Source organism: Gorilla gorilla, chromosome 10, assembly GCF_029281585.2.
Source record: "Gorilla gorilla gorilla isolate KB3781 chromosome 10, NHGRI_mGorGor1-v2.1_pri, whole genome shotgun sequence".
Taxonomy (NCBI): domain Eukaryota; kingdom Metazoa; phylum Chordata; class Mammalia; order Primates; family Hominidae; genus Gorilla; species Gorilla gorilla.
Window position 1 is genome coordinate 95,771,291 of NC_073234.2, and position 26,877 is coordinate 95,798,167.

Genomic DNA, 26,877 nt, shown 5'->3' on the forward strand with positions numbered 1-26,877 from the left:
GTATTATGACTAACAAGGGACAGGAAAGAAGCCATCCTACTGTTCTCATGGTTAGCACTTGTAAGTTCGTTTTATATTTAATTAACTTTTCATGGTAAAAAGAAGAGAGAAATGGTTGTATTTAAGGACAATGCCTAATTAGAAATGAATGACTAGGAAGTGGTTTGTGATATGCTGGAAGAGAAGGAGCATTGCATTTACAGGCAGAATGTCTGAGATATATTCCTGCCTCTATCACTTATTAATTATGTGACCTTAGGCAAAACAACTGTGTTCTCACTTAGGAAATGAGAATAATTATTCCTGCCTAGGTAAAATAACCTGTTACTAAAGTGAAATGTGAAACTCTTCCTGAAAGTGTAAAGTACTCTAAAACCCTAAGGTATTATTGTCATGAAATAATATTTCTCTAGTACTTGGGCTATATTAACATTTTATGAAAATAAACTTGGGGTATGAAAAAAATAGACTTTTTTATTTAAAAATACTGTCTTTTTGATTGAATTATTAGCGTAACTTGACATATATGCTTGCTCTGAGCATGTGTAGCTATTTCAGAGTCCTTTCACTTGTGGGGCCCAGTCCTATGAAAGTGTGCTCAAGTACCAAGATTCTCTTAGTTATGAGAAGAGGCTTGATCTCGGAAGTTGCAGTGCAAAGGAAGGGAAGCACTTAAAATGCAGCAATGGTCAAATCAATTCTTTGAAATAAACTAAACAAATTGAGGTATGATTATACTCCAGAGTGATATTATGTGCTTTAGTCACTGCATCAACTCTCTGCAGGCTACTCAAAATGTAGGTTAAGGCTTAGAGGTGTTCATAACTCATTGTTGAAGGTGAGATTTTATCCCGGGTATCTAAAGCTGATATGACCCTGATGCCTCTCATAAAGACCATTAGAAGAAATATCAGAAATAGATGAGAAAAGTTTTCAATTTTTTAAAAAAGATAGCTCATTATTATATATCAGTGAAAGCTTAGTTGCTGCTTAGATTTGGGTGTTGTTGTTCTCATTGTCACCATCATCATCACCATTGTCATCATCGCATTGATTGCATCACATTGAGAGCCTTTATCAGCATTTTCTATGCTTTATATCGCTTCATTATGAATGACAACCTTTATTCTACCAATCATAATGAGATGTATATTTTTTTACACGTTTTTCAAATGAAGAAACAACAGAGCCTTAGAGAATTTCAGTCACTTATACAAGATGACAGAAATTTGAATTCACGTTTCTCTGACATCAAATTCTGACCTTGTAACCCTTGTGCTTCAGTGGAAAGGCCACTGTGTTATAGGAAAGACTAACTCTACCTATTCTAGCTCTGCGACTTTGTGAAAATCGTCTTCTGTTTGCACTGCAAGTTCCTTATTTCTAACCTGGGGTTAATAATAATGCTTTCCATAGTTCTTGATGTTGTTGCCTTTTTGATTGTGTTTTCTTAAACAAGACTGGTAACCTTTTTTTAATGTCTCCCATATTGCAATCTGTCTTTTGTCTTCTATTGTATATTATTGATATTTTTATCTTTTTAGTTACCTTCATTTATTTGCAAGTCCCCTCAAGTCAATTTGGAAATAGATGGAATATTAATAAACGTACAAAATAGAGTTAAAATATATTATGGGATAATAAATTAATTCTAGTTGTAAGGGAATGTGCATTATAGAAAAATAGAATATAAAAGAGTATGAGTCAGTGATTCAGGTTAAATCTACCACAGGGATGAATTCTAATAAACTTAAATCAGTATGTAAGTAGAGGCAAAAAAATCCCATTCAAAATTTGAATTTTTAAGGTGAAATTATTTTAATAAAATGTTAATATTACATTTCTTCTAGCAAAGGAACGCAATACAATAGTTTAATTTGCAATATAGGTTTGAAATAGAGGCATGTTACCAATTTGGAAAATAAGCTTCTAGAACCATCTCAGGTAAAGTGGTTACAGAGGAAAGGAATCTATGAACTTAAGGAGGGGAGATATATTTCTTTCTTTATGCAGTATATAAATTACAAGTAAACAATACCAATTGTAAGAACTTAAAGTTGGATTCTGCTGTGAGAAAAATAAATGTGAAAATCCATAATTTTATTATTGGAAAAGGCTTTCCAGAAATTCTTTTTTCTCTTTCATTGTAGATATAGAGAGCCTAGACTTGGGGTAAATAGCTTGCACATGGTCACACAGTGCTAAAATTGACTGGATAAGCCTAGGTTTTATGTCTCATATCTAGTACTCTTCAAAGTCAAGGTTATTGGTTCAGCCTAGATAACTTAGTGGTAGAAATGTCTTTTAAAAGATGTCCCAGTGTCTTATTTCATTTCTTTAGATCCAGACCCATCAGATTTGCTAATCTGGGGGCAAGTAGAAAACACAATATGTTTGTCTTGGAAACTATCAGAAGGAGGGTTTGAAAAGTTTCAGGTAAAGAACACTGCTGCTCTCATACCATCTTGATGTTTATCCAAGTCTTTATTTCACTCCTTTTTTTGTCCTTCATTTTACATTAATGGTTTTAGAAATTATTGTGCCACTTCGTTAATGTAGGATTTCTCCCCCAAGTAATTCTTGTATTTACTTCTTTAAAAGTACAGAGTTGTTATGGAAAGTATTTAAATATGTGTAAAACTGATATCTGATTATTGAGGAGTTGGTCTTTTGGTAGACATAAACAAATACATATGTAGTACCAAGGAACTGAATAAAGGAGTGGTGGTGCTGGAGGATAATGCTCCTGTAACAGCACTGGCTGGCAAAAAGACTCCAGTAGTCACAGCCACGTGATGTGCCACATGCTCTTTCAGTCCCATCCTAGAGATTTAATTGGGTGGAGACTTTTAGCCTAAATAGCACTTTCCAACTATGTCTGTTATTCATCAGGTAAATATGTACAGTTTCATTGTCTTTTTGTTAATAATGTAATCTGGCAGTGGGCATGAGGACAAATTATACTTGCTCTACATCTTATGGTTTGCAAATGGAAATGCTTCTAGTATAGCATTATTGCTTGGTAGTCTGTGGGAGCAATAAACATTTCCAGTGGTAGGAGATGGTAAATTTAGTTGCAAATAACAGAAAACAACCTAAAATACTTTAAGCAATAAAGAAAAAAATATTAATACAAGAGTCCCTTATGAAGACCAATAGAACCGGATGTTGGAAAGAATTGGAATCAGCTATTTTAAAGTCATTGAGAACCCAGGGATTATTTTCTTTTTATCTGGCTACTTCTTTCTGCTTATTGGCCTTATTGTTTTTTTTTTTTTCTGAAGACCAACTTTTTCTGCTGAGCAATCCATGTGGTGAGTAGAAGAATGCCATACACAACTTCCAAGCACAAATGGGCACCAAGAAAGATAATTTCTCCCTAAATTCCCAAAGAAGGGAATGTAATTATCCCAGGTTGGAATAGAAAGCCAATCCAGATCCAGTGAAACAAAACTAATGGAGTTGGCCTCTATTATCATGCTTACCATTTAAGATTTGAAGAAATAAGCAACAGGAAGATTTTTTTTTAATGAATGAGGGCATTATGTATGCCTATAGACTTAGTTGAATGATTTTGAGAACAAAAACAGTTTTATTCATTTAAAAAATTCAACATTCAAATTCAAAAAATTCATTCCTTCAACAATTTCTTGTTCTCATTGTGCTTATATTCTAAAGAACTAGAGGAAGCTAGATCAAGCCTCTTAATATCTTTAGCCTTGGGAAGAGCAGATAACTCTCTTTCCCTAAAACCAAAAGGAAGGAGTACTATTTGTTAAAGATCTGATTGATTCATCAATGTAAATTTCAAAAGGGAACGATCTTAAACGAATACCTTCTTCAGTCACCAAGTACTATCAATTCTACTACTGCGGTGTAAATTCCATTTGGCTCTGCAGGGTCCTCAGAACACCAAACTCTCTAAAAATTCTCTAACGATGTAAAATAATGGCATCTGTGCAGCATGTAAGGTCACTAAAGTCTGTATTATAGAGAACGTAAGGACACACATATCTTAAATTTTTACTAGATTCACATATATTAACTTCAATCAATTTTGTTTTTTCAGGAGAAGAAAAATTCAATTTTTTTCAGGAGAATAATTTAGCTCTTAGTGATATACTTGCATGCAATATTCTGGTAATAAATTTGATAATACAAGTTTCTTTACAAAACAGATATCCTATTTTGTTTTGCCCAGCATTCTGAGAGTTCAAAAGATAAGGAACATTTATTAGTATGGACAAACTGTGAAATTCATTTGAACACCAAATACGTGTTCTAGTGATTAATTCCCTGAAAGTATTAGATTGCGGGCTTTCTTTTCATGAGTGATGGGAGTGCGGAGATTTTTTTTTTTCTTTTTTTTTGAGACGGAGTCTCGCTCTGTCGCCCAGGCTGGAGTGCAGTGGCGCGATTTCGGCTCACTGCAAGCTCCGCCTCCCAGATTCACACCATTCTCCTGCCTCAGCCTCCCGAGTAGCTGGGACTACAGGCGCGTGCCAAGAGATTTATATCCTTTAAAAGAATCTCTGATGGTAGTTTCTTTTGCTGTGCAGAAGCTCTTTAGTTTAATTAGATCCCATTTGTCAATTTTGTCTTTTGTTGCCATTGCTTTTGGTGTTTTAGACATGAAGTCCTTGCCCATGCCTATGTCCTGAATGGTAATGCCTAGGTTTTCTTCTAGGGTGTTTATGGTTTTAGGTCTAACGTTTAAGTCTTTAATCCATCTTGAATTGATTTTTGTATAAGGTGTAAGGAAGGGATCCAGTTTCAGCTTTCTGCATATGGCTAGCCAGTTTTCCCAGCACCATTTATTAAATAGGGAATCCTTTCCCCATTGCTTGTTTTTCTCAGGTTTGTCAAAGATCAGATAGTTGTAGATATGCGGCGTTATTTCTGAGGGCTCTGTTCTGTTCCATTGATCTATATCTCTATTTTGGTAGCAGTACCATGCTGTTTTGGTTACTGTAGCCTTGTAGTATAGTTTGAAGTCAGGTAGTGTGATGCCTCCAGCTTTGTTCTTTTGGCTTAGGATTGACTTGGCGATGCGGGCTCTTTTTTGGTTCCATATGAACTATCAGAGTGAACAGGCAACCTACGAAATGGGAGAAAATTTTTGCAACCTACTCATCTGACAAAGGGCTAATATCCAGAATCTACAATGAACTCAAACAAATTTACAAGAAAAAAACAACCCCATCAAAAAGTGGGCGAAGGACATGAACAGACACTTCTCAAAAGAAGACATTTATGCAGCCAAAAAACACATGAAAAAATGCTCACCATCACTGGCCATCAGAGAAATGCAAATCAAAACCACGATGAGATACCATCTCACACCAGCTAGAATGGCAATCATTAAAAAGTCAGGAAACAACAGGTGCTGGAGAGGATGTGGAGAAATAGGAACACTTTTACACTGTTGGTGGGACTGTAAACTAGTTCAACCATTGTGGAAGTCAGTGTGGCGATTCTTCAGGGATCTAGAACTAGAAATACCATTTGACCCAGCCATCCCATTACTGGGTATATACCCAAAGGACTATAAATCATGCTGCTCTAAAGACACATGCACACGTATGTTTATTGCGGCATTATTCACAATAGCAAAGACTTGGAACCAACCCAAATGTCCAACAATGATAGACTGGATTAAGAAAATGTGGCACATATACACCATGGAATACTATGCAGCCATAAAAAATGATGAGTTCATGTCCTTTGTAGGGACATGGCTGAAATTGGAAATCATCATTCTCAGTAAACTATCGCAAGAACAAAAAACCAAACACCACATATTCTCACTCATAGGTGGGAATTGAACAATGAGATCACATGGACACAGGAAGGGGAACATCACACTCTGGGGACTGTTGTGGGGTGGGGGGAGGGGGGAGAGATAGCATTGGGAGATATACCTAATGCTAGATGACGAGTTAGTGGGTGCAGCACACCAGCATGGCACATGTATACGTATGTAACTAACCTGCACAATGTGCACATGTACCCTAAAACTTAAAGTATAATAATAAAAATAAATAAATAAATAAAAAATGCAGGAAAAAAAAAAAGAATCTCAGAACTGGCTGAGTGTGGTAGCTCATGCCTGCAACCCCTACACTTTGGGAAGCCGAGGTGGGCAGATCACCTGAGGTCAGGAATTCGAGACCAGCCTGGCTAACATGGTGAAACCCCGTCTCTACAGAAATGCAAAAATAAATAAATAAATAAATAAATAAAAAAGCCGGGCATGGTAGCATGTGCCTATAATCCCAGCTACTCAGGAAGCTGAGGCAGGAGAATTGCTTGAACCTGGGAGGAGGAGGTTGCAGTGAGCCTAGATCATGCCACTGCACTCCAGCCTTGGCCTGGGAAACAAGAGCAAAAGTCCGCTTCAAAAAAAAAAGGAATCTCAGAATTGTAATGGAACTGAAGGCATAGTCTAGTCCAAGCATGAAAATAAACATTGGCTTGCATATTTCAGACCCAAAAGAATTCATTGTGAATTTAGAAAACATAAGGTAGTTGACATAGAATGTTTATGAAAGTTTGCCATTTTCTTTCTTATACCTTTCAGCTGTTTTTTATGAGCCCTGAGTATATTTTTATTATAGGCAGCACTGTCCAATAGAAATACAGTATTAAGGGAACCACAAAAGTGAAGCATATGTGTACAATTTAAAATTTCTAGTAGAAATATTTTAAAAAGTAAAAAAGTGAAATTAATTTTAGTAATATATTTTATTTACCTCAATATATTCAAAATGTTAACATGTAACCAGTATAAAAAGCATTAATGAGATATTTTTATATCACTTTTTCATATGAATTCTCCAAAATCTAGTGTCTGTTTTATACTTAGAACACATCTCAATTGAGACTAAACACATTTTAAATATGGGGAGGGATAGCATTAGGAGATATACCTAATGTAAATGATGAGTTAATGGGTGCAGCACACCAACATGGCACATGTATACATATGTAACAAACCTGCACATTGTGCACATGTACCCTAGAACTTAAAGTATAATAAAAAAAAATAAATAATAGAGACAGGTAGCAAGTGGCTATCATATTGGACAGCATAGTTACAGAGAGTGACTATTGTCATCTGGATTAAATGATAAAGTGGAAGAATGGCAAAAATTGGCCCATTGGTGTCCGGCTCAAATCCCACTTCTTCCTAGATGCCTCTCTGATCCCATCTGCAGGGAATGACATTTTCTTACACAGAGCTTTTTATGAAACCTCCCTTTAACTTTTTCTGTGTTACTTTTAACATACTGTTTTTGATTGTTATTATTGATGCCCAAGTGCTAACATCCCTATGCCATTTCATTGAGGAATCTTTTAGTTTTCCCTAAGAGTGGAGTTCCAAAGTTACTATGTACTGAATAAAGCAGTATTTCCTTTTATTTGTCCACAGTTTCTTCCTTCCAGACCTCATGTGGTAGCCTTCTAATGCTATGCAATCTTATATACATTCAGTTTATCTGTAATTTTACAAGGTGTGGTAGGCAGTATAGTACAATGGCCCTGCGATTCCTTGCTTTGAATTCTGACTTCACTCCCTACTCTGAGACCTTGGGCAAATCTTTATCCTCTTTGGTTCTATTCCTTCATCTGACAAATGAAGATTATTTTTATTACTCTACAAAATTGCTGTGAGAATTCTATATGATAATGCACTTGGCAAGTGCTCTGACATGTGAATTTGCTGTAGTCAGATGTTTTGTGTACTTTGGTCATTGTTATATACTATTCCTGAGACCAATGCGTGATGCATAGCAGGAGTCAATAAATATTTTGGTGAATGAAAGGTTGAATTTTTAGTTTTCCTTTGTTCTTCAATCACTTGCTCAGCTGTCTTTGATTCCTCATATTCACTTATTCATCAATCTCTCAGCTATTTTGGCCATTTCTACCTCTGAAACAGCTTCTGAATGTGTTCACTTTTCTGTGTCTCCTCTGCACTCCTCTTGTCATAGTCACTATCCTTTCTTTTTTTTCTTTTTCTTTTCTTTTTCTTTTTTTTTGAGACGGAGTCTTGCTCTGTCACCCAGGCTGGAGTGCAGTGGTGCCATCTTGGCTCACTGCAACCTCCACCTCCCAGGTTCAAGTGATTCTCCTGCCTCAGCCTCCCGGGTACCTGGGACTACAGGCCTGTGCCACCACACCCGGCTAATTTTTTGTGTTTTTAGTAGAGATGGGGTTTCACTATGTTGGCCAGGCTGGTCTCGAAATCCTGACCTCATGATCCGCCCGCCTCGGCCTCCCAAAGTGCTGGGATTACAGGCATGAGCCACCAAGCCCGGCCCATAGTCACTATCCTTTCTTACCAAGACCAGCAGCCTAGATGATGGATGATAGCATTTCTCCTCTTAACTGGTTTCTCTGTTTCCGTTTGTGATTTTCTTACAATTCGTATAACATTGGTTGAACATCCTCTAGTGGATTTTCATTGCTCTTCAAATAAAATCTATGCTTGTCATAGTTTCCAAGATCTCACCTGATTGGACTTTTATCTAACTATCCAGCTCACTCAGTTACTATGTCTCAATCATATGTATCTCTCTCCTCCTCAAACATGCCAAGCACACACACCCTACATGGTTTTAATGCTTGACATTCCCATTGTACAGGCATCTTCCCTCCAGTTTTGGTTAACCTTTTGCTGTCACTGAGTTCTCAGCTCGAATATAATCTCCCTATACCCTTCCCTGATTACCAAATCATACCAAAAGATGTGATTCATGCTCATGGAAAAGAGGTGAGGATATTCTACACTAGCAAGGTCACAAAGTCAGGAATTAGTATTCTATTTGTCATTTGTAAATGTCATTCAGTGATGGGGCATCCTGAATAATAAATCACTCATGAAAAATTCCATCCTTTCCAGAATGATTCAATTCATTCCTATATTCACTATAGGTATTCTGTAGTTAAAACCTTACACATTTTTAATATTAATTGTAAAAGATTTATGTTTCTTAACCTTTTCTGTTTGTTCTAATTCTTACATCTTAAGGCAAATGTCAAATGGAATGATCTTCTATGGGGTTAACTGAGGCCATAAAACCATTTTTTGTCAGTTAAATATATAACCATATGATTACTTTTTACTCTATTTGAGCACATTTTTTCAGCGATATAAATTATGTATGTTATTAAGTGAAACTGATTTTAAGGAAACATATTAATCTTTAAGGTTCAGAATATTATTGACCACATTATATCACTAATGGTTATCTGAGTCTTTCTTGGCCAGTTAGATTATTTGTTAAATTTTAATGAATTAGGTAACAGTATCCTGGTTGCTTAGCAAAGTGCACTTGGATAATTGGGATCATTTCTCTAATCATTTAAAATTAATCATCACATGCCTCCAAAGTATGATTTAAAAGTGGAAATAAAACACAAACTACATTTCTATTAGGCATGTGTATTCTACATAATTTTTGGAGGGGATAATCCTCTATTTTTTGAATTACATATTAAAAAATTAGTCAAATACTATTATCATTAGATCACTACAGTTTCTTTTCCTTCTACCCTTCGGTAATGTCTTAATGTGACTATGCCTGAACTTAGCACTTCATTAAGATTATATTCTACTATAATTGCATGATATTTTCTCCTACCATCCTTTTTCATACCAGAAGTTCTTAGCATTCTACTCACTCCATGTGTCAGACAAGTAAAGTAATTATCAGTGACACCTTATGAATCAGTAAGCAATGGTATGCTTCTAGACCTCAGGATTATCTTCTTCATTAAAGAAGCACTTTTCCCACCAGACAGTGATAACTATGTCTGCTTAGGAAATTTGTTTGACTTCTACCATATAATAGCTGTTTTTCAAAGCTTAACAAAGTTTAAATAACTTATAAAATTGACGTATCTTTCTTTCCATTCTACAAACATGAAGTATGGAATGAAGAAGAATAAAGATTGTTATAAGTAGCTTTTAATGGATTAAAAAAAACTCCAGGTTATTGGAAATATCAGATTACTCCACTGAAAATTTCTAAAGGCAATGCTCACTCTCAGAGCTTTAATGAATAATACATAGACTTGGCCTAGGTTATGATGAAAGATGGACCAGAATGAAATGTGAATTTATCATTTATTCACTAATTTATGCAACAAGAACTGGGAGTGCCTTTTCTATTTCAGGTGTCTATTATTGTAGTTCTCTCTCGTTGCTTTTTACTACTCCCCTGACTATACTGACTGGCTTTCGCTGACATCTGATTAACAGTTCTTCAAACACTGGCTGTCTCCTGAGGCACATATGTGAGTTTTCTGGAGGACCTTGGAGGTTATTTCCATTGCCTATTTCCTTGACTTGGCAGACCCAGCTCCGGTTCAACATTTGTAACTCCTATTAGCTCCTTCCTCTGGCATCGTATCTCACTGGTTTTTGCTGCTAGGTCTTCTTGCACAGTGACAGTGATCTTGGGTTGGGTAATGGTAAGATGATCCAAGACTGATCATTCTCTGTGGTCATACTTGACCCATTGGAGACTCTGGCATTTTTGTTCAGGCAAAGGTGGGTGTACAAATTGCTCCACAGCAACACTTTATTTGTTCTGCTTTCTGTTTCTAGTTTCCCTTTGCTCTGCTCAGTAAGGAATAGGGGCAGAGCAGGAAGTCTGCTGCCTAAGTACCTGTCCAATTGAGAGATGTCAATCCCTCTAGCAGGCACTCTAGATGTATGGTAGTGATACACATGGGCCCCTCCTCATTTAGCTGGAGTCAGAATATGTGCAGAAGCACCTTATTTCCCATTCTGTGGGCAGCCAAGGAAAAGCCATGATATTCTCTGCCCCAGAAACTTGGGACCCCATTGATTTTCTTCTTTCCCTTCCTATAGTCTTCTGTTTACATGGAGTTGAGAGAGTAGGTAGTAGGTACTATCCATAATGATTAGCTATCTCTAAAATACATTTTTACATTTTTTTGTTTCAGGTGTGCAGAAGAGTAAGGCCTACTCTTTATGTATCTATTATATGCATATACACTTAAAAATCAGTATTTGTGTTTGTATGTGTATATATACATGTGAAATTTAAAAACACATGGAGTCTATTGGTCTTTTATTGCATAAACTTCTAAGACAATCCACTATGCTTATTACTCTGTGAACTTCACTGAGTTATTCTGCCTCTACTAGCCTAGAATTATTCCTTAGTGAACATAGGAAGGATCACAACCTCTACCTTGCAGTAGTAATTACTATAAATATGATTATTACAGAATTAGTGCTTTTTAAACTTTGGAAAATATAAATTTACTTTTCTCTTTCTCTAGATATCATACTGCATGCCATCCAGAAAGGAAAAGCTGATTAAAGTGATTGTTTATGGCAACAAAGCCAAAGTAAAAAAATTGACTCTGGGCATGGACTACATGTTTCAAGTGAAGACAGTTAAAGGCAAAGGTTACAGTGTATCTGTAATGAAAAAAGTGCCTATAAGTAAGGAAAGATCATAGATAGTATTTAGTTTTATAGTTCTGTAACACTTGAAAATATTTTGGCTAAGCATGATTATGGTTGTTTTAAGACATAAAAGCTGATAAGTAATGATGATCTTAAGAATATGATTAAGAGAACTCAAAAAACATGTGATTTTAAAAAATTATTTGTATATCTAGATATATTGAGAGCTACACACAGAGTTTTTAATCTGTGTGTAAAATAATCTGAAGCCAAAAGTATGCATATATGTGTGTGTGTATATATTGTTATATATGTTAGATATATGGAATACATATGTATACACATGTATATATATTATGCCTTAATATATAAGCACAATTCATTTTCTACTGACCTGAGGGTTGATAAACAGAGTAATTCTGTTTCTCTTTCCTGAAGTTAGTAAATTTATTGTAAATTGGTTTGTAATGTTTTTGGGTGAGGTGGAATAATAGTATTAGTTATCAACAGTTCTCGTGAAAATTTGTGAGGTTGCCTCTCGGTGGAGACTAAATGATAATGCAAGTAGCAACATTAGTTGTATCGATGAACAGATTAAAAATGCAGCAATATAGGAATGCTAAAAACTTTGATGTAACAAGAAGAGCCACATTTGGAAATGCCCTTACTCCTAGCCCTCACTCCCTCTCTAACTTATTCTCTTTCATCTTCATTCGGCATCTAGCTATGTGCTTGGTGGTAGCTAACAAAATTCTGATTATGTCATATGAGGATATGTATGGCTACAAGCACTCAAGAGGCACAAAGCTAAAGGAATACCTTTATCACGAATGATTTATGACTGACGAAGGAAAGATATTTGGGAACTAGAGAGAATATTGTTGTGTCACTTAAATTAAAACCCATATGTAATGTCTTATTTTTCTATTTGCAGAGATAAACATATAGAACATTATACATGAGTAAATTAAAGGACTGTTACATAGATATTTAAATTATAATATTCATAATTGCTTTATTTTTACTAATATATGTGTAATTTCTATTTATATATAATTTACCTTTTCATTAGAACCATCTAGGATTTGTGGCTTAATCTTGAAAGCTGTGAATATTTCTTCAAATTTAATGTGGAATACAACAGAGACCAATGTCACCCATTATAAGATTTATATATCAAATAGAACATTTGCAAAAGACTGTCTTATTTGGGAACTGGTGACTGAGCACACAGTTACAGATGTGACTCCTGGTGTAATATATAACATCATGGTACACAGAATAAGAGGCAACCTTGGAGGATGTGGCATGTTTACCAGGGTTGTTGCAGGTGTGCAAATTCTCTTTGATATTTAAGAAATTCACATTTGTTATATATTGTATTGTTCAAGATAAAATTTCAATAGAATTTTTTGAAATTTGAAAACTTACAGTCTATAGACTATTTCAGAGGATGAAAATGCTCATTTTAGTGGGCTGTTCTGCAGATTTTTTTTTTTTTTAATAAGACAGAGTTTTGCTCTTATTGCCCAGGCTGGAGTGCAATGACGCGATCTTGGCTCACTGCAACTTCTGCCTCCTGGATTCAAGCAATTCTCCTGCCTCAGGCTCCTGAGTAGCTAGATTACAGACACACACTACCACACCTGGCTAATTTTTGTATTTTTAGGAGAGACGGGGTTTCACCATGTTGGTCAGGCTGGTCTCAAACTCCCGACCTCAGGTGATCCACCCACCTCGGCCTCCCAAAGTGCTGGCATTACAGGCATGAACCACTGCGCATGGCCTGTTCTGCAGATTTTTGACATAACATGTGAAATATAAATTGAACAAAACATTATTTGACACACAGTGATCAATAAATGAGGTTAATATTATATTCAGTTTCACACCGAATTAGAGATCTAGCCAGTGGAATTATGTGGTATATTTGGGATCATCTATTCTCCTAAAAATGTGTTCTTTGTCTTTGACATCCTAATATGTGTTATACACATGAAAAAGCATAGTCTTATGATATCCACAGCATAGTAAAGAATACAAGTATGGAAACACATGTAGTATAAGTCAGTGCAACAGGCGAAGCAATGGAAGTATGTCCAAACTTATTGTAGTTGCACAGAAGAGGGAAAGATTAGCCCTACAAACGTGATAGAGAAAGCTCTTTGGGGCTGGTAATGTCTGTAAAAGGATTAGGAATTTGCTAATTAGACTAGAGAGCATATGGAGCGTGTGAAAAGGAGGACTCCCAGAGGTAGGGAACAGCCCATGCAAAACTATGGAGGTGTAAATGAATATGCTGTATTTGTGGAACTATAAGCAATTCAATATTGAAAGATTTTGTTGTTTTTTAATATATAAAGAGAATAAAATCCTATCCTGAGTAATTTAGAGAGTAATTTTTAAATCCAAAGGAAGCTGTGAAGCCTATGAATATTTTAAATTTTTCAGAAAAGAACAAGATTGCAAGAGTAACACATGAGAATTACTCTTAAGTGATCTTGAAAGCTATGGATTGGACAAACGACCCGAAGGTCCCAGACATATGGTGGTAATTCAGGGTATGGGTATTTATTATTTGGCTGTCAAGCCTTTCTTAGTTTCTTATTTTTACTGTAGCAAATTATCACAAGATAGTGGCTTAAAATAACTCAAATGTGTTATCTCATAGTTCTGTAGGTCATAAGTCCAACATACTTCTCTCTGGTTGAATCAAGGTTCTTGTAGGGCTGTGTTCCTTTTTGGAGATTCTAGGAGAGAATAAGTTCCTTGCTCATTCAAGTAGTTTGCAGAATTCAGTTCCTTGTGGTTGTAGAACTGAGGTCATTATTTCCATGGGGCTGTCAGCTGACAGTTGTTTCCAGATTTTAGAGGATGGCTCATTCCTTGACTTGTGATCCTCTTCCTACACCCAATAAAGAAGAGTTGAGTGTCACTCGGGCTTCAAAGCTCCCCTTTCCCCCCATCATATATGACTCTTCTGACTTCCTCTTTTACTTTTATGGGCTGTTACGATTAGATCGGGACTACCAGGATAATCCAGTTTGATCTCTGTTTATAGTTTATAATCTTAATTCCATCTGCAAAGTGCCTTTTGCCATGTAACACAACATATTCACCGTTCCAGGGTTTAGCATTTGGGCATCTTTTGTGGGGGTGGGCCTTACTTATACTGCTTAACACATACACTATTATTCTCCTAAATGTGATATATATGTGATAATGCAAAACAAGGAATAAATTTAGAATTCATATACCAGCTTTACTCCAGGATTTGACACTGGTTAGCTGAGTACTACTGGGCAAGTTACCTGATGTCTTTGGGTATCAAGTTTCTGAGAAATTTAAATTAGATGACCTCTGAGATTCCTTTTGACTCATATACATACTCCTAACACTTTGCACATTTTTGTCCTAATTATACAGATAATCTATGACTTACAATGCCACAATTTTTCTACTTTACAAAGATGCAGAAGCAATATGCATTCAGTACACTCCTCAGCTTACATTGGGGTTACATCTGATAAACCCAGCATAAGTGGAAAATGTCACATCAATTATGATGGGTTATCAGGATATAACCCCATTGTAAGTTGAGGAGTATCTGTGTATATTTATTAATAGATACTATATACCTTATCTACTTCTAAAAAGCAAATGTGTTAAATCATGTGTCAAATGTCTTTTACTACAGAGTATTATGATAGGTAATGTATACAATCAAACACACTAAAATGGGACCCATTCTAGAAGTTTTAGTCTGTGGCAGCGTTTCTCAGCCTCACCGCTATTGATATTTTGGGCTGAGAGATTCTCCTTTGTGAGGATATGTCTTGTTAATTGCAGGATGTTTAGCAGCATCCCTGGCCTCTACTCACCAGATGCTAGTAGGATCCTTCCAATTGAGCCAATCAAAATTTTTGTTAGAAAATTGCTGCAAGTCCCCTATGTGGCAAATCACAACTAGTGGTAAATGCAGATATATTTAGTTAGATACAAAGATCAAATAGATCATTGAGCAAAGACTGAAGAAAAAATATGAAAAATTATTTTGTTTATACATAGGTAAAGGAAAGAGTGCAGTTAGTGTGAGTGGCAGGATTTGCTCCCTTAGAGAAAATTTTGTCAGAGGAAAAAGTGACCAAGGTGGTATCAATATCAGGAAAGTTTCATAAAAGATACAGAATGTTTGTTTTCATTTTACTTAAAGAAAAGAGAACTTTATAAAATAGTAGGAACTTGATGTTCTGGTTGCCTAGTGTGGTTTAGGTGGTGGTTTTGAGAGATTGCAGGTAAGTAATTGAAGTCCCTGTTAAAACAGCACAGTGACTTAAGAGATGAGTATAAGAAGAGGAAATGGGAAAAGATGGTAATCTGGGTTCCCTGGTGGAGGTCTCCAGAGCAGGAAGACATCTTGCTGTCCTAGTTTTTATAAACAGAAGAGTGGTGATGATGGAGCAGTGCTTGGGGATCCATTTTGAGCAAAGCACTGAGTGGATATGAGGAGGGGGCTAAGCTGAGAAATGAAGAAGTGGTAACATGATGGTTTGACTAAGAGATGACCAGGGCTTTTAGAGAAAAATAGTAGAAATAGCAATAGACTATTAATCATAGCTTACATTTAGTACTTAGTTCTTACTATGTTCAAGGCAGTCTTCTAAGCACTTCACATGTATTAACTTATTTTATTTTCACAACAATGTGTGAGGTGTTATTATACCCATAGAGATGAGGCCGGTGAGGTATGGAGATGTTAAGTATTTTGCTTAAAGTCTTGTTTATATGGCAGAGTCAGGATTTGAACCCAGCCATCCAACTCTAGGGCCTGTGCCCAGTGTCTGTATTAAAAATTGATTTTTACACCCTGGTGACATCCGATATAATGCTGACTTTTTAGAGGTTGTTTATTTTATTTATAATTTATTCATAGCCTATTTCTAAAATATGAGGAAGCTACAGGCACTTGATAAGTATACATTGCCCTGGCATGGGACATATTTAGATTGAATCCCTTAAGCCAAAATTAGAGGTCACTTCAAATAATAATCGTAGGCTTGAAAGAAAAATTATAGATCATCTAATTTTGTGGTTGAATCTATTCTAAAATATTAATTAATTCATTTAGGATTTTTAAACCTGCTGTTATTTGTAAGCCACTTTGTGAAAGTTAGAGGAGCACACAGTTATCATAGTGATTGAAAACTTGAAGACTGCCTCTGGGCCTAAATCCTGGCTCTACCATTTACCCATTAGCTATGGGACCTGTTGGAATTACTTAAATTCTTTGTTCCTCACTTTTAAATGTCAATAATAGTATTCCTGATGTTGTTGCAAGTGTTACATAAAACAATATATGAAAGTGCTTAGCACAGTGCATAGTGTGTCATAAACTTAGTAGGAGTTAGTTCTTTTTATTTTGTAAGTCTGCTGCTTGTACATCTCATTATCTGTCATAGTATACATTATGTCCGACCTATAATTTAATCACAGAAAAATTAAAATGTGAGATTTAAAACTTATCAGATACAGTGTTAGTGCAGAGAAAATATAAAGTTAACAATGATGATGAAACTTTTAAAGTCTTAGCATTTTATTTTAAAATATCTGCCCATTGTAGTCTTTTGCTTTCTTGATACCATTTTGATAGGTCTGACTCTTTTTTAATGTTCTGAGATACGTAAGATTTTGTATATATTGGATGTCTTCCCAACTCTGTTGAGCTGTTTCCTTTATAGACAAAGACCATGGGATCTTATTTCTCAGCTTCTCAAAATAAAATTTAGGTAAATTCACTGAAATGCCAAGGGAAAACTTAAGAGATGCTGTAGTAGTTAAAGCTGTACTGTCCAATATGTAGTGTTTGGCAGCATGTGGCTATTTAATCTTGGAATATGGCCAGTCCAAATTCAGAGGTACTGCACATTTAAAATGTATGTGAAATTTCAAAGAGTTAGTATGAAAAAAATTAATGTAACCACTTCAATAATTTTATAGTAATTATATGTGAAATAATGCTTTTGATATATTGGGTTAAATAAAATACATTATTAAAATTATCTTACATGTTTCTGTTTACTTTTTAAATGTGGCTACTAGAAAATTCAAAATTGCATGTGTGGCTCACGTTATAGTTTTATTGGACATTGATGGTTTAGAGAATCACAAGATATATTAGCATATCTGAGGCTTTAAAATACACTGCAGTAAAGAAAGCTGCTTAACTTAAAAAGAACTTATTTGACAAAGTGGTTTGATTACAGAACATCTATTAAGCTCTAATGATATAGGGTTCTGAGGATTAATTTTTAGGAAATTAAAGTCTGGAAGAAACACGTAATTAAACCTAGAATTCCTTTTGCTTGCCCTAATTAAGTTGAATATGAAATGTTTTTTTTTCCTCTTAAAACTCCAAACATTTCAACTTCCCAATGTTATTTTTATTGGTTAGTAAGAATTAGGTTGAGAATAATATTTTTGTTTTTTGGTTTCCTATTTTTTGAGAGATTAAATTCCATGGAGAATAAATTATATATTTATTATGGAGTCTATTTTCAGTTAGTTGAACCTTCTAGCTCTTAACCAGAAAGCTGCACTCTTTCATAATGATTTAAGCATTGCTGTAGATCCTCTATCTTTTTCTGAGGGCAAGCTTTCCTCCTCTCGGCCTAGACTACCATGATTTCCTACTAATTAGATTCCTGCTGCCATTTTTGCCTTGCTCTAATTTATATCCCATATTTCAAAATTATATTTTTAAACAAAAAACAAGCCCTGTTGCTTTCCTGCTTAAAATTATTCAGTGGCTTCCCATTGAATTTAGGTAAAAAACCCTAAAATCTCTAGTATGACCTACATGATCATCAGTCTGTTCCCCTTTCTTTTTTGATCCCAGAATCTCAGTCTGGGTTTCCTCAGTTACTCCAATCCTTTTTCATTTCCAGGACTTCCATACACTTTGCTATTTGGAAAGGCCTTTACCAAACTCTTGTGAAGATTCCAGGCCTTCCCTCTTGATCAGATTGGCAATTGTCCAGACCAATATATTTTTCTTTCTCTTGGTGAGACATAGTTCATTCCTAAGCAAGGGTTATTCAGTCCAGGAAACCACATCCCATTTCACTGCCATCCCAGTAACTAGTGCTTCACTTCTCACATCTTCCTTTTTCTTCCAAAGTCTTATTCCATATCTTCATTAGTTTCTTGTCTAAGACTTCATAGATACTAGTTACTCTTTGGGGTCCCTGAAGCAATAGTATTAACCCTCACACAAATCAGTAAATGTGAGTAGTAGTTGGTTAGACGGATCAGTCATGGTAGATTTTTGTGTATTTTAATGTAGCAGATAGGAGATTCAAGCTTTTTTTCTCTCAAGCTTTTTTTCTCTCAAGCTTGAGAATACAGAGGGCATAGGTCTGGCTTACCTTGGAAAATATGCCAGCAGCTAACAATGAAATTCTACCCAACACAGGCTGGGTATTTCTCTGATTTTTTGCCTTGGGTTTACAGTATTCCTAGAGTTGCCAGAAAACTATAGTGGACAATTAGCAGTGGATGCCAAGAGAATGCTTGGAACTTTGAGAATGTTGGGGTGGACATTAATCAATTGACATAAGCTTTGGGTATGGAGGACAACGTTATGTTATAATTATTAGAAGAAATTTCAAAGGAGATAAAGAAAAACTATTTCAGAAACACTCCTCCCTGAAACACCAAGAAAGTGACCTATTATGTTAATATTTTTGTTATATGCAATGTGCCCTGTTAGTTTTGTTAGAAAATGTACATTTTATTATATCCATTTTCAAATCATTTCTGGTAGTGGGGTTTTAAAATGATAAATGAGGTTCAAAATTAATTCCAGCCTCCTTTCTTTTAGAAACAGTGTTAGATTGAATCTGCATCAGGCGTGTTTTTACATGCTTGGCTTCATAATCTCTCTTCCTCCCCCTATATTGTTTGCCTGGAATCTGCACTAAAGATAAGGCAGAGTGCAAACCTGACTCATTGGCAACCAATCAGAAGAACTTTATGTGGAAAACTCCCTTCAAGGAGGTACAGGCAGCATGAACAAAATTTTTGAAAAAGTGGAAGCAAAGGTAGAAAAATATGGTTGAAATGGCTAAAACAATGGTACTTGTTTTAAAACTATATTTCATTTCTGATATGAAACCTTATCTTTTCTTTTAAAGAAACACCTAACAAAATATTTATCAGATCAGCACCACAGTAAAGGGAAAAAGACATTAAAAATTAAAAAAGATAAAATAGCAAATATTTATCAGAAATGCTCACCCTTCAAAAAATCTGGAAGATTTTGATTATATATTTTTCCAATTATCTTCTGTTTGGTAAATTTCCAAGTAATTGGATAAATAGTTTATATTTACTTTGTTTTAAAATGACTCAAATTTTCAATTAGAGCATAAGCTTTCAAAAACAATCTGGTCAACTAGCAGACTTTTAGCAAAAAAGACATATTTCAGAAACAGAAAATTAATTGTTATATTATTTATGATAGTTATACCTAAAACCTAGGTGTTGTTAAATATTTACATGTTTAACACCCAAGTATAGTTAGAGATCATTTATTGTACTCAGTAATTTCTAACAACATGATTATTTTGGAACTTGAACCTATACTATTGGTTTTCATTTTTTTGAAACTTTAGGAGAATAACTTCATTTTAAACCTCTATTTTTCAATATCAGAACCAGAACAACCTGAGAAACTTAGAGCCTTCAATATTTCCACACATTCCTTTTCTCTGCACTGGAGCCTACCCTCTGGTCATGTGGAAAGGTATCAAGTGGATCTTGTTCCTGACAGTGGCTTTGTTACTATCAGAGATCTTGGAGGTGGAGAATATCAGGTATAGTTTTCATTATTGTACTTGCTGAGCCTACTCGTATTTATATTTTGCTCCTAATAGGAAGGTTATTTATTTTATGAAACCCATCTACCACAGAAACTTACTCCTTGTTGGGTTTTTGAAAGCATAAGTTGAAGACAAAAACGTTGATGTCAAACTGATGAGTGTTAAGTTTCAGCATCGGTGGACTGTTACCTTAGCAACATCTATGCTGCTTTTTTTTTTTTTAAGTTCACCCTGAACCTACAGCCAGTCATCCAAGGGTTCATGAATAGTTTAACAAAGAAAAGGCAGAGCTATTGAGTAATACGGGCTCATTAATTGTGTACTTGCCAGAAGGATCTGTCTTTAAATCATTAATGCAGGCAACATTTCTCTCTAGAGCCATCAATGTGATTCTACTGGCTGAAAAATGTAATAAAGATGGATTTTCTTATCATTTTTCTTTTACTTTTTATTGGGACTTCAGAGACACAGGTATTTCGTATACACTCTTTAAAAACAAGGGCTAAGTCATGGGCTGTAGATTTCTCAAGACTTGAATAGTCGTTCCTTGTGACAGTGAACTAGGATAGATAGAAATGCTGACTTAGGCTGTGATAACGCAGTATGTTTTGTAAGTTTTTATTTTAAAGTCATTTGGTAAAAAGTTATATGATAAAACAAATTTGTATCTTATAATAATGTGGAACTTATTGTGATGTTATAAACAGTGCAGAGTTATATAGTGAAGAGTTAATTTTTGTTATAGTGATAGATTTATTTTAGCTTGCTTGCTTTCCAGAAAGAATTTTAATGCAACTATTTGTTTGTGGTGTTCTAGGTTGATGTTTCCAATGTCCTTCCTGGTACTAGGTACGAAATAACCATCTCTTCAATTTCTACAACATACAGCTCACCTGTTACTAGAATAGTGACAACAAATGTAACAAGTGAGTATATGTTTTAAATTACTTTGTAAGTAAAGTATTTGGAGTCAGTATAATTCTACTGGATGGAAATACTTATACTGGCAACATGTACATTAAATTCATGAAAACAGTGTAGAATAATTAAGGCAAAATGGAAACAAGAAAGTGATCTGCTTAGAACCTGCATTCTGCTGTTTCTTCAGCTTCCTTTACTTTCAAAGTGCAAAGATAATTACTCTATACTTGTTTGTGAAATAGATCAGAGAGACTGTTAATGCTAACATTTAAATAATACAGAACCATGAAAATGAACTGGCTACATTTGCTCAGGAAGGATTATTCCATTTGTAAGATTATTTCTTGTTTTCTTAGTTTTTCTGTGTAAGCCTTGCATAAGTGAATTTCTTTTAAAGATGATTTGGCATCAAAAGTATAATTCGCATGTAGTATTTATTTAGTAGCATTCCATTTTTCACATTCTTATAAAAGAATGCTTTTGGTATTCCACACAGTATTTTTTTAATAGTAACAGAGCTGTAGGGAGTGTGAACTCATATTGCTCTTTGGAAATTTCAAATTTTACATTTATAAATACTGTTATTATGTATTTTTGTGAAAATGCAATAATTATTTGACCTTTTAACAAAATGGATTTTTTAAAAATAGAACCAGGGCCTCCAGTCTTCCTAGCCGGGGAAAGAGTCGGATCTGCTGGGATTCTTCTGTCCTGGAATACACCACCTAATCCAAATGGAAGGATTATATCTTACATTGTCAAATATAAGGAAGTTTGTCCGTGGATGCAAACAGTATATACACAAGTCAGAGCAAAGCCAGACAGTCTGGAAGTTCTTCTTACTAATCTTAATCCTGGAACAACATATGAAATTAAGGTAATTATTTTGTGTATGACTACTTACTGTTCAAACATTTCATTCATTTTAAAAGTGTGGGAGGTTTTTCCCACCTTGTCACGCCTTTACAGCTGAATACAGTCAGTGACTGACAACGTTCACAGTCATGGCCTCACACCCACCTGAGATTTTAAAACTTGGTAAAATGTTATTGTCTCTTTTCATTGCAATTTTATGCATATTTATATATTACCTATTTCATTTTTTCTATGAATATTTTTGCATATATTTATATACATGTATGAATATAATACAATACGCTAGGAAATAAAAATTATGTAAAGTTAAAGAAGGAAAACTTACATGCAAACAAGAGGCCAGGGTAGTTTGAATGCAGGTATGTAAACCACAGGATGTTACACAGTTATTAAAAACTGACTTGCAAATTTCATTCTCCAACTTCCTAGAAACCACAGTAAAAAGGGCAATAAATCTGTTATACAATTTACGTATGAAAATTGTATAATAATTGCATACGGGAGCTCAAGTTTTTTTTTTTCTTTTGGTGCTTTAGATTGGAAAGAAAGTCTTCATTGAAGGATTAATAGCTGCAGGACTGGATTTTGTAAACTTCTTTCCATAACAGCTAAGGGTAAAATAATAAAAGCATACTTAGTAAAAATAATTTTGCCAGGTTTTGAGATATTGTGGTCTAAGAACATGGCCTTGATCTGTATATAAAATTTAGACTCCAGTGAAATGTCTTTTTTTTAAATTATTTTTGATTCAGGGGACATGTGTGCAGGTTTGTTACGTGGGTATATTGTGTAATGGTGGGGTTTGGGCTTCTAGTATACCCATCACCCAAATAGTAAACATTGTACCCAATAGGTAATTTTTCAATCCTCACCCTCTCCTACCCTTCCCATTTTTGAAATCCCGTGTTTATTATTTCCATTGTTATGCCCATGTGTACTCATAGCTCCCACTTGTAAGTGAGAATGTGTGGTATTTGATTTTCTATTTTTGAATTATTTCACTTAGGATATGTTCTCCAGCTCCATCCATGTTGCTGCAAAGAACATGATTTTATTTTTTTATGCCTGCATAGTATTCCGTGGTGTATATATACCACATTTTCTTTACCCATATGATAGATACTTAGGTTGATTCCATGACCTTGCTATTGTGAATAATGCTGTAATAAACATGAGTGATGGTGTCTTTGTGATACGATGATTTCTTTTCCTGGATAGATACATAGCAGTGAGATTGCTGGGTTGAATACGGTAGATCTATTTTTAGGTCTTTGAGAAATCTCCATACGGTTTCTCATAGAGGTTACATTTCTAGCAACAGTGTATTAGTGTTCCCTTTCCTCTGCATCCACACTGCCATCTGTTTTTTTTTGACTTTTTAATAGTAGCCATTCTGACTGGTATAAGATGATGTCTCATTGTGGTTTTAATTTACATTTCTTTGATAATGCCTAATGTTGAGCATTTTTTATATACTTACTGGCCACTTAGGTGTCTTCTTTTGAGAAATGTCTGTTTATGTTTTTTGTCCACTTTTTAATGGGGTTTTTCTCCTTGTATTGTTTTCATTCCTTGTAGATTCTGGATATCCATCCCTTGTTGGAGGCATAATTTGCAAATATTTTCTCCAGTTCTGTAGGTTTTCTGTTTACTCTGTTAATTATTTCCTTTGCTGTGCAGAAGCTTTTTAGTTTAACTAAGTCCCATTTAAGTCTATTTTAGTTTTTGTTGCATTTGCTTTTGATGTCTCAGTCATAAATTATTTGCCTAGTCCAATATCCAGAAGAGTTTTACCTAGTTTTTCTTACTAGGATTTTTATAGTTTCAGGTTTTATATTTAAGTCCTTAATCCAGAATGTGTTAATTTTTGTATATGCTGAGAGCTAAGTATCCAGTTTCATACTCTTGGATATGGCCAGCCAGTTTCCCCAGCACCATTTATTGAACAGAATATCCTTTCCCCCATTGTTTATTTTTGTCAACTTTGCCAAAAATCAGTTGGTTGTAGGTATGTGACTTTATTTCTGGGTTTCTATTCTCTTCCATTAACGTATATCTGTATTTTTCTATCAGTACTGTGCTATTTTAGTTACTATAGCTTTGTAGTATAATTCAAAGTCAGGTAATGTGATGCCTCTAGATTTGTTCTTTTTGCTTAGGATTGCTTTCACTATTTGGGCTCTTTTTTGGTTTCATATGAACTTTAGGATTGCTGTTCTAATTCTGTGAAAAATTACATTGCTAATTTCATAAGAATTGTGTTGAATCTGTAGATTTCTTTGGGTGGTATGGTATGTTGATTCTTCCAATTCAAGAGCATGGAATGTTTTTCCATTTGTTTGTGTCATCTCTAATTTATTTCATGAGTGTTTTGTAGTTCTCCTTGAAAGATTTTCACCTCCTTTGTAAAATGTATTCCTAGATATTTTATTCTTTTTGTGGCTATCGTAAATGGGAATGAATTCTTGATTTCATTCTCAGCCTGAATGTTATTGGTGTATAGAAATTCTACTTATTTTTGTACACTGAATTTGTATCCCAAAACTTTATTGAAATCGTTTATCAAGTCTAGGATTATTATTTTTGAGTTGTCGTTAGAGTTTTCTAGATATACAATTGTGTCATCAGTGAACACAGATAGTATGCTTCCTGTTTTCCAATTTGGATGCCTTTTTTTAAATTATCGTACTTTAAGTTTTAGGGTGCATGTGCACAATGTGCAGGTTAGTTACATATGTATACATGTGACATGCTGGTGCGCTGCACCCATTAACTTGTCATCCAGCATTAGGTATATCTCCCAATGCTATCCCTCCCCCCTCCCCCCACCCCACAACAGTCCCCAGAATATGATGTTCCCCTTCCTGTGTCCATGTGTTCTCATTGTTCAATTTCCACCTATGAGTGAGAATATGCGGTACTTGGTTTTTTGTTCTTGCGATAGTTTACTGAGAATGATGATTTCCAATTTCATCCATGTCCCTACAAAGGACATGAACTCATCATTTTTTATGGCTGCATAGTATTCCATGGTGTATATGTGCCACATTTTCTTAATCCAGTCTATCATTGTTGGACATTTGGCTTGGTTCCAAGTCTTTGCTACCTTGAATAGTGCCGCAATAAACATATGTGTGCATGTGTCTTTATAGCAGCATGATTTATAGTCCTTTGGGTATATACCCAGTAATGGGATGGCTGGGTCAAATGGTATTTCTAGTTCTAGATCCCTGAGGAATCGCCACACTGACTTCCACAATGGTTGAACTAGTTTACAGTCCCACCAACAGTGTAAAAGTGTTCCTATTTCTCCACATCCTCTCCAGCACCTGTTGTTTCCTGACCTTTTAATGATTGCCATTCTAACTGGTGTGAGATGGTATCTCATTGTGGTTTTGATTTGCATTTATCTGATGGCAAGTGATGGTGAGCATTTTTTCATGTGTTTTTTGACTGCATAAATGTCTTCTTTTGAGAAGTGTCTGTTCATGTCCTTTGCCCACTTTTTGATGGGGTTGTTTGTTTTTTTCTTGTAAATTTGTTTGAGTTCATTGTAGATTCTGGATATTAGCCCTTTGTCAGATGAGTAGGTTGTGAAAAATTTCCCCCATTTTTTGCATTGCCTGTTCACTCTGATGGTAGTTTCTTTTGCTGTGCAGAAGCTCTTTAGTTTAATTAGATCCCATTTGTCAATTTTGGCTTTTGCTGCCATTGCTTTTGGTGTTTTAGACATGAAGTCCTTGCCCATGCCTATGTCCTGAATGGTAATGCCTAGGTTTTCTTCTAGGGTTTTTATGGTTTTAGGTCTAACGTTTAAGTCTTTAATCCATCTTGAATTGATTTTTGTATAAGGTGTAAGGAAGGGATCCAGTTTCAGCTTTCTGCATATGGCTAGCCAGTTTTCCCAGCACCATTTATTAAATAGGGAATCCTTTCCCCATTGCTTGTTTTTCTCAGGTTTGTCAAAGATCAGATAGTTGTAGATATGTGGCATTATTTCGGAGGGCTCTGTTCTGTTCCATTGATCTATATCTCTGTTTTGGTACCAGTACCATGCTGTTTTGGTTACTGTAGCCTTATAGTATAGTTTGAAGTCAGGTAGTGTGATGCCTCCAGCTTCGTTCTTTTGGCTTAGGATTGACTTGGCCATGCGGGCTCTTTTTTGGTTCTATATGAACTTTAAAGTAGTTTTTTCCAATTCTGTGAAGAAAGTCATTGGTAGCTTGATGGGGATGGCATTGAATCTGTAAATTACCTTGGGCAGTATGGCCATTTTCACGATATTCATTCTTCCTGCCCATGAGCATGGAATGTTCTTCCATTTGTTTGTATCCTCTTTTATTTCATTGAGCAGTGGTTTGTAGTTCTCCTTGAAGAGGTCCTTCACATCCCTTGTAAGGTGGATTCCTAGGTATTTTATTCTCTTTGAAGCAATTGTGAATGGGAGTTCACTCATGATTTGGCTCTCTGTTTGTCTGTTATTGGTGTATAAGAATGCCTGTGATTTTTCTACATTGATTTTGTATCCTGAGACTTTGCTGAAGTTGCCTATCAGCTTAAGGAGATTTTGGGCTGAGACAATGGGGTTTTCTAGATACACAATCATGTCGTCTGCAAACAGGGACAATTTGACTCCCTCTTTTTGTAATTGAATACCCTTTATTTCCTTCTCCTGGCTAATTGCCCTGGCCAGAACTTCCAACACTATGTTGAATAGGAGTGGTGAGAGAGGGCATCCCTGTCTTGTGCCAG

General features: G+C 35.3%; 1 protein-coding gene across 1 annotated transcript in view; it reads left to right on the top strand.

The window, feature by feature from the left end:
- Positions 1 to 14,323: 14,323 nt before the first annotated feature.
- PTPRQ (protein tyrosine phosphatase receptor type Q) overlaps positions 14,324 to 26,877 on the top strand; it is a 236,930-nt gene continuing 224,376 nt past the window's right edge. Inside the window, exons 1-4 of the mRNA XM_055358903.1 lie at positions 14,324 to 14,491; positions 20,122 to 20,322; positions 21,146 to 21,254; positions 21,900 to 22,126. Of these exons, the coding sequence (XP_055214878.1) occupies positions 14,324 to 14,491; positions 20,122 to 20,322; positions 21,146 to 21,254; positions 21,900 to 22,126 (705 nt within the window). The remainder of the gene's footprint in view (positions 14,492 to 20,121; positions 20,323 to 21,145; positions 21,255 to 21,899; positions 22,127 to 26,877) is intronic.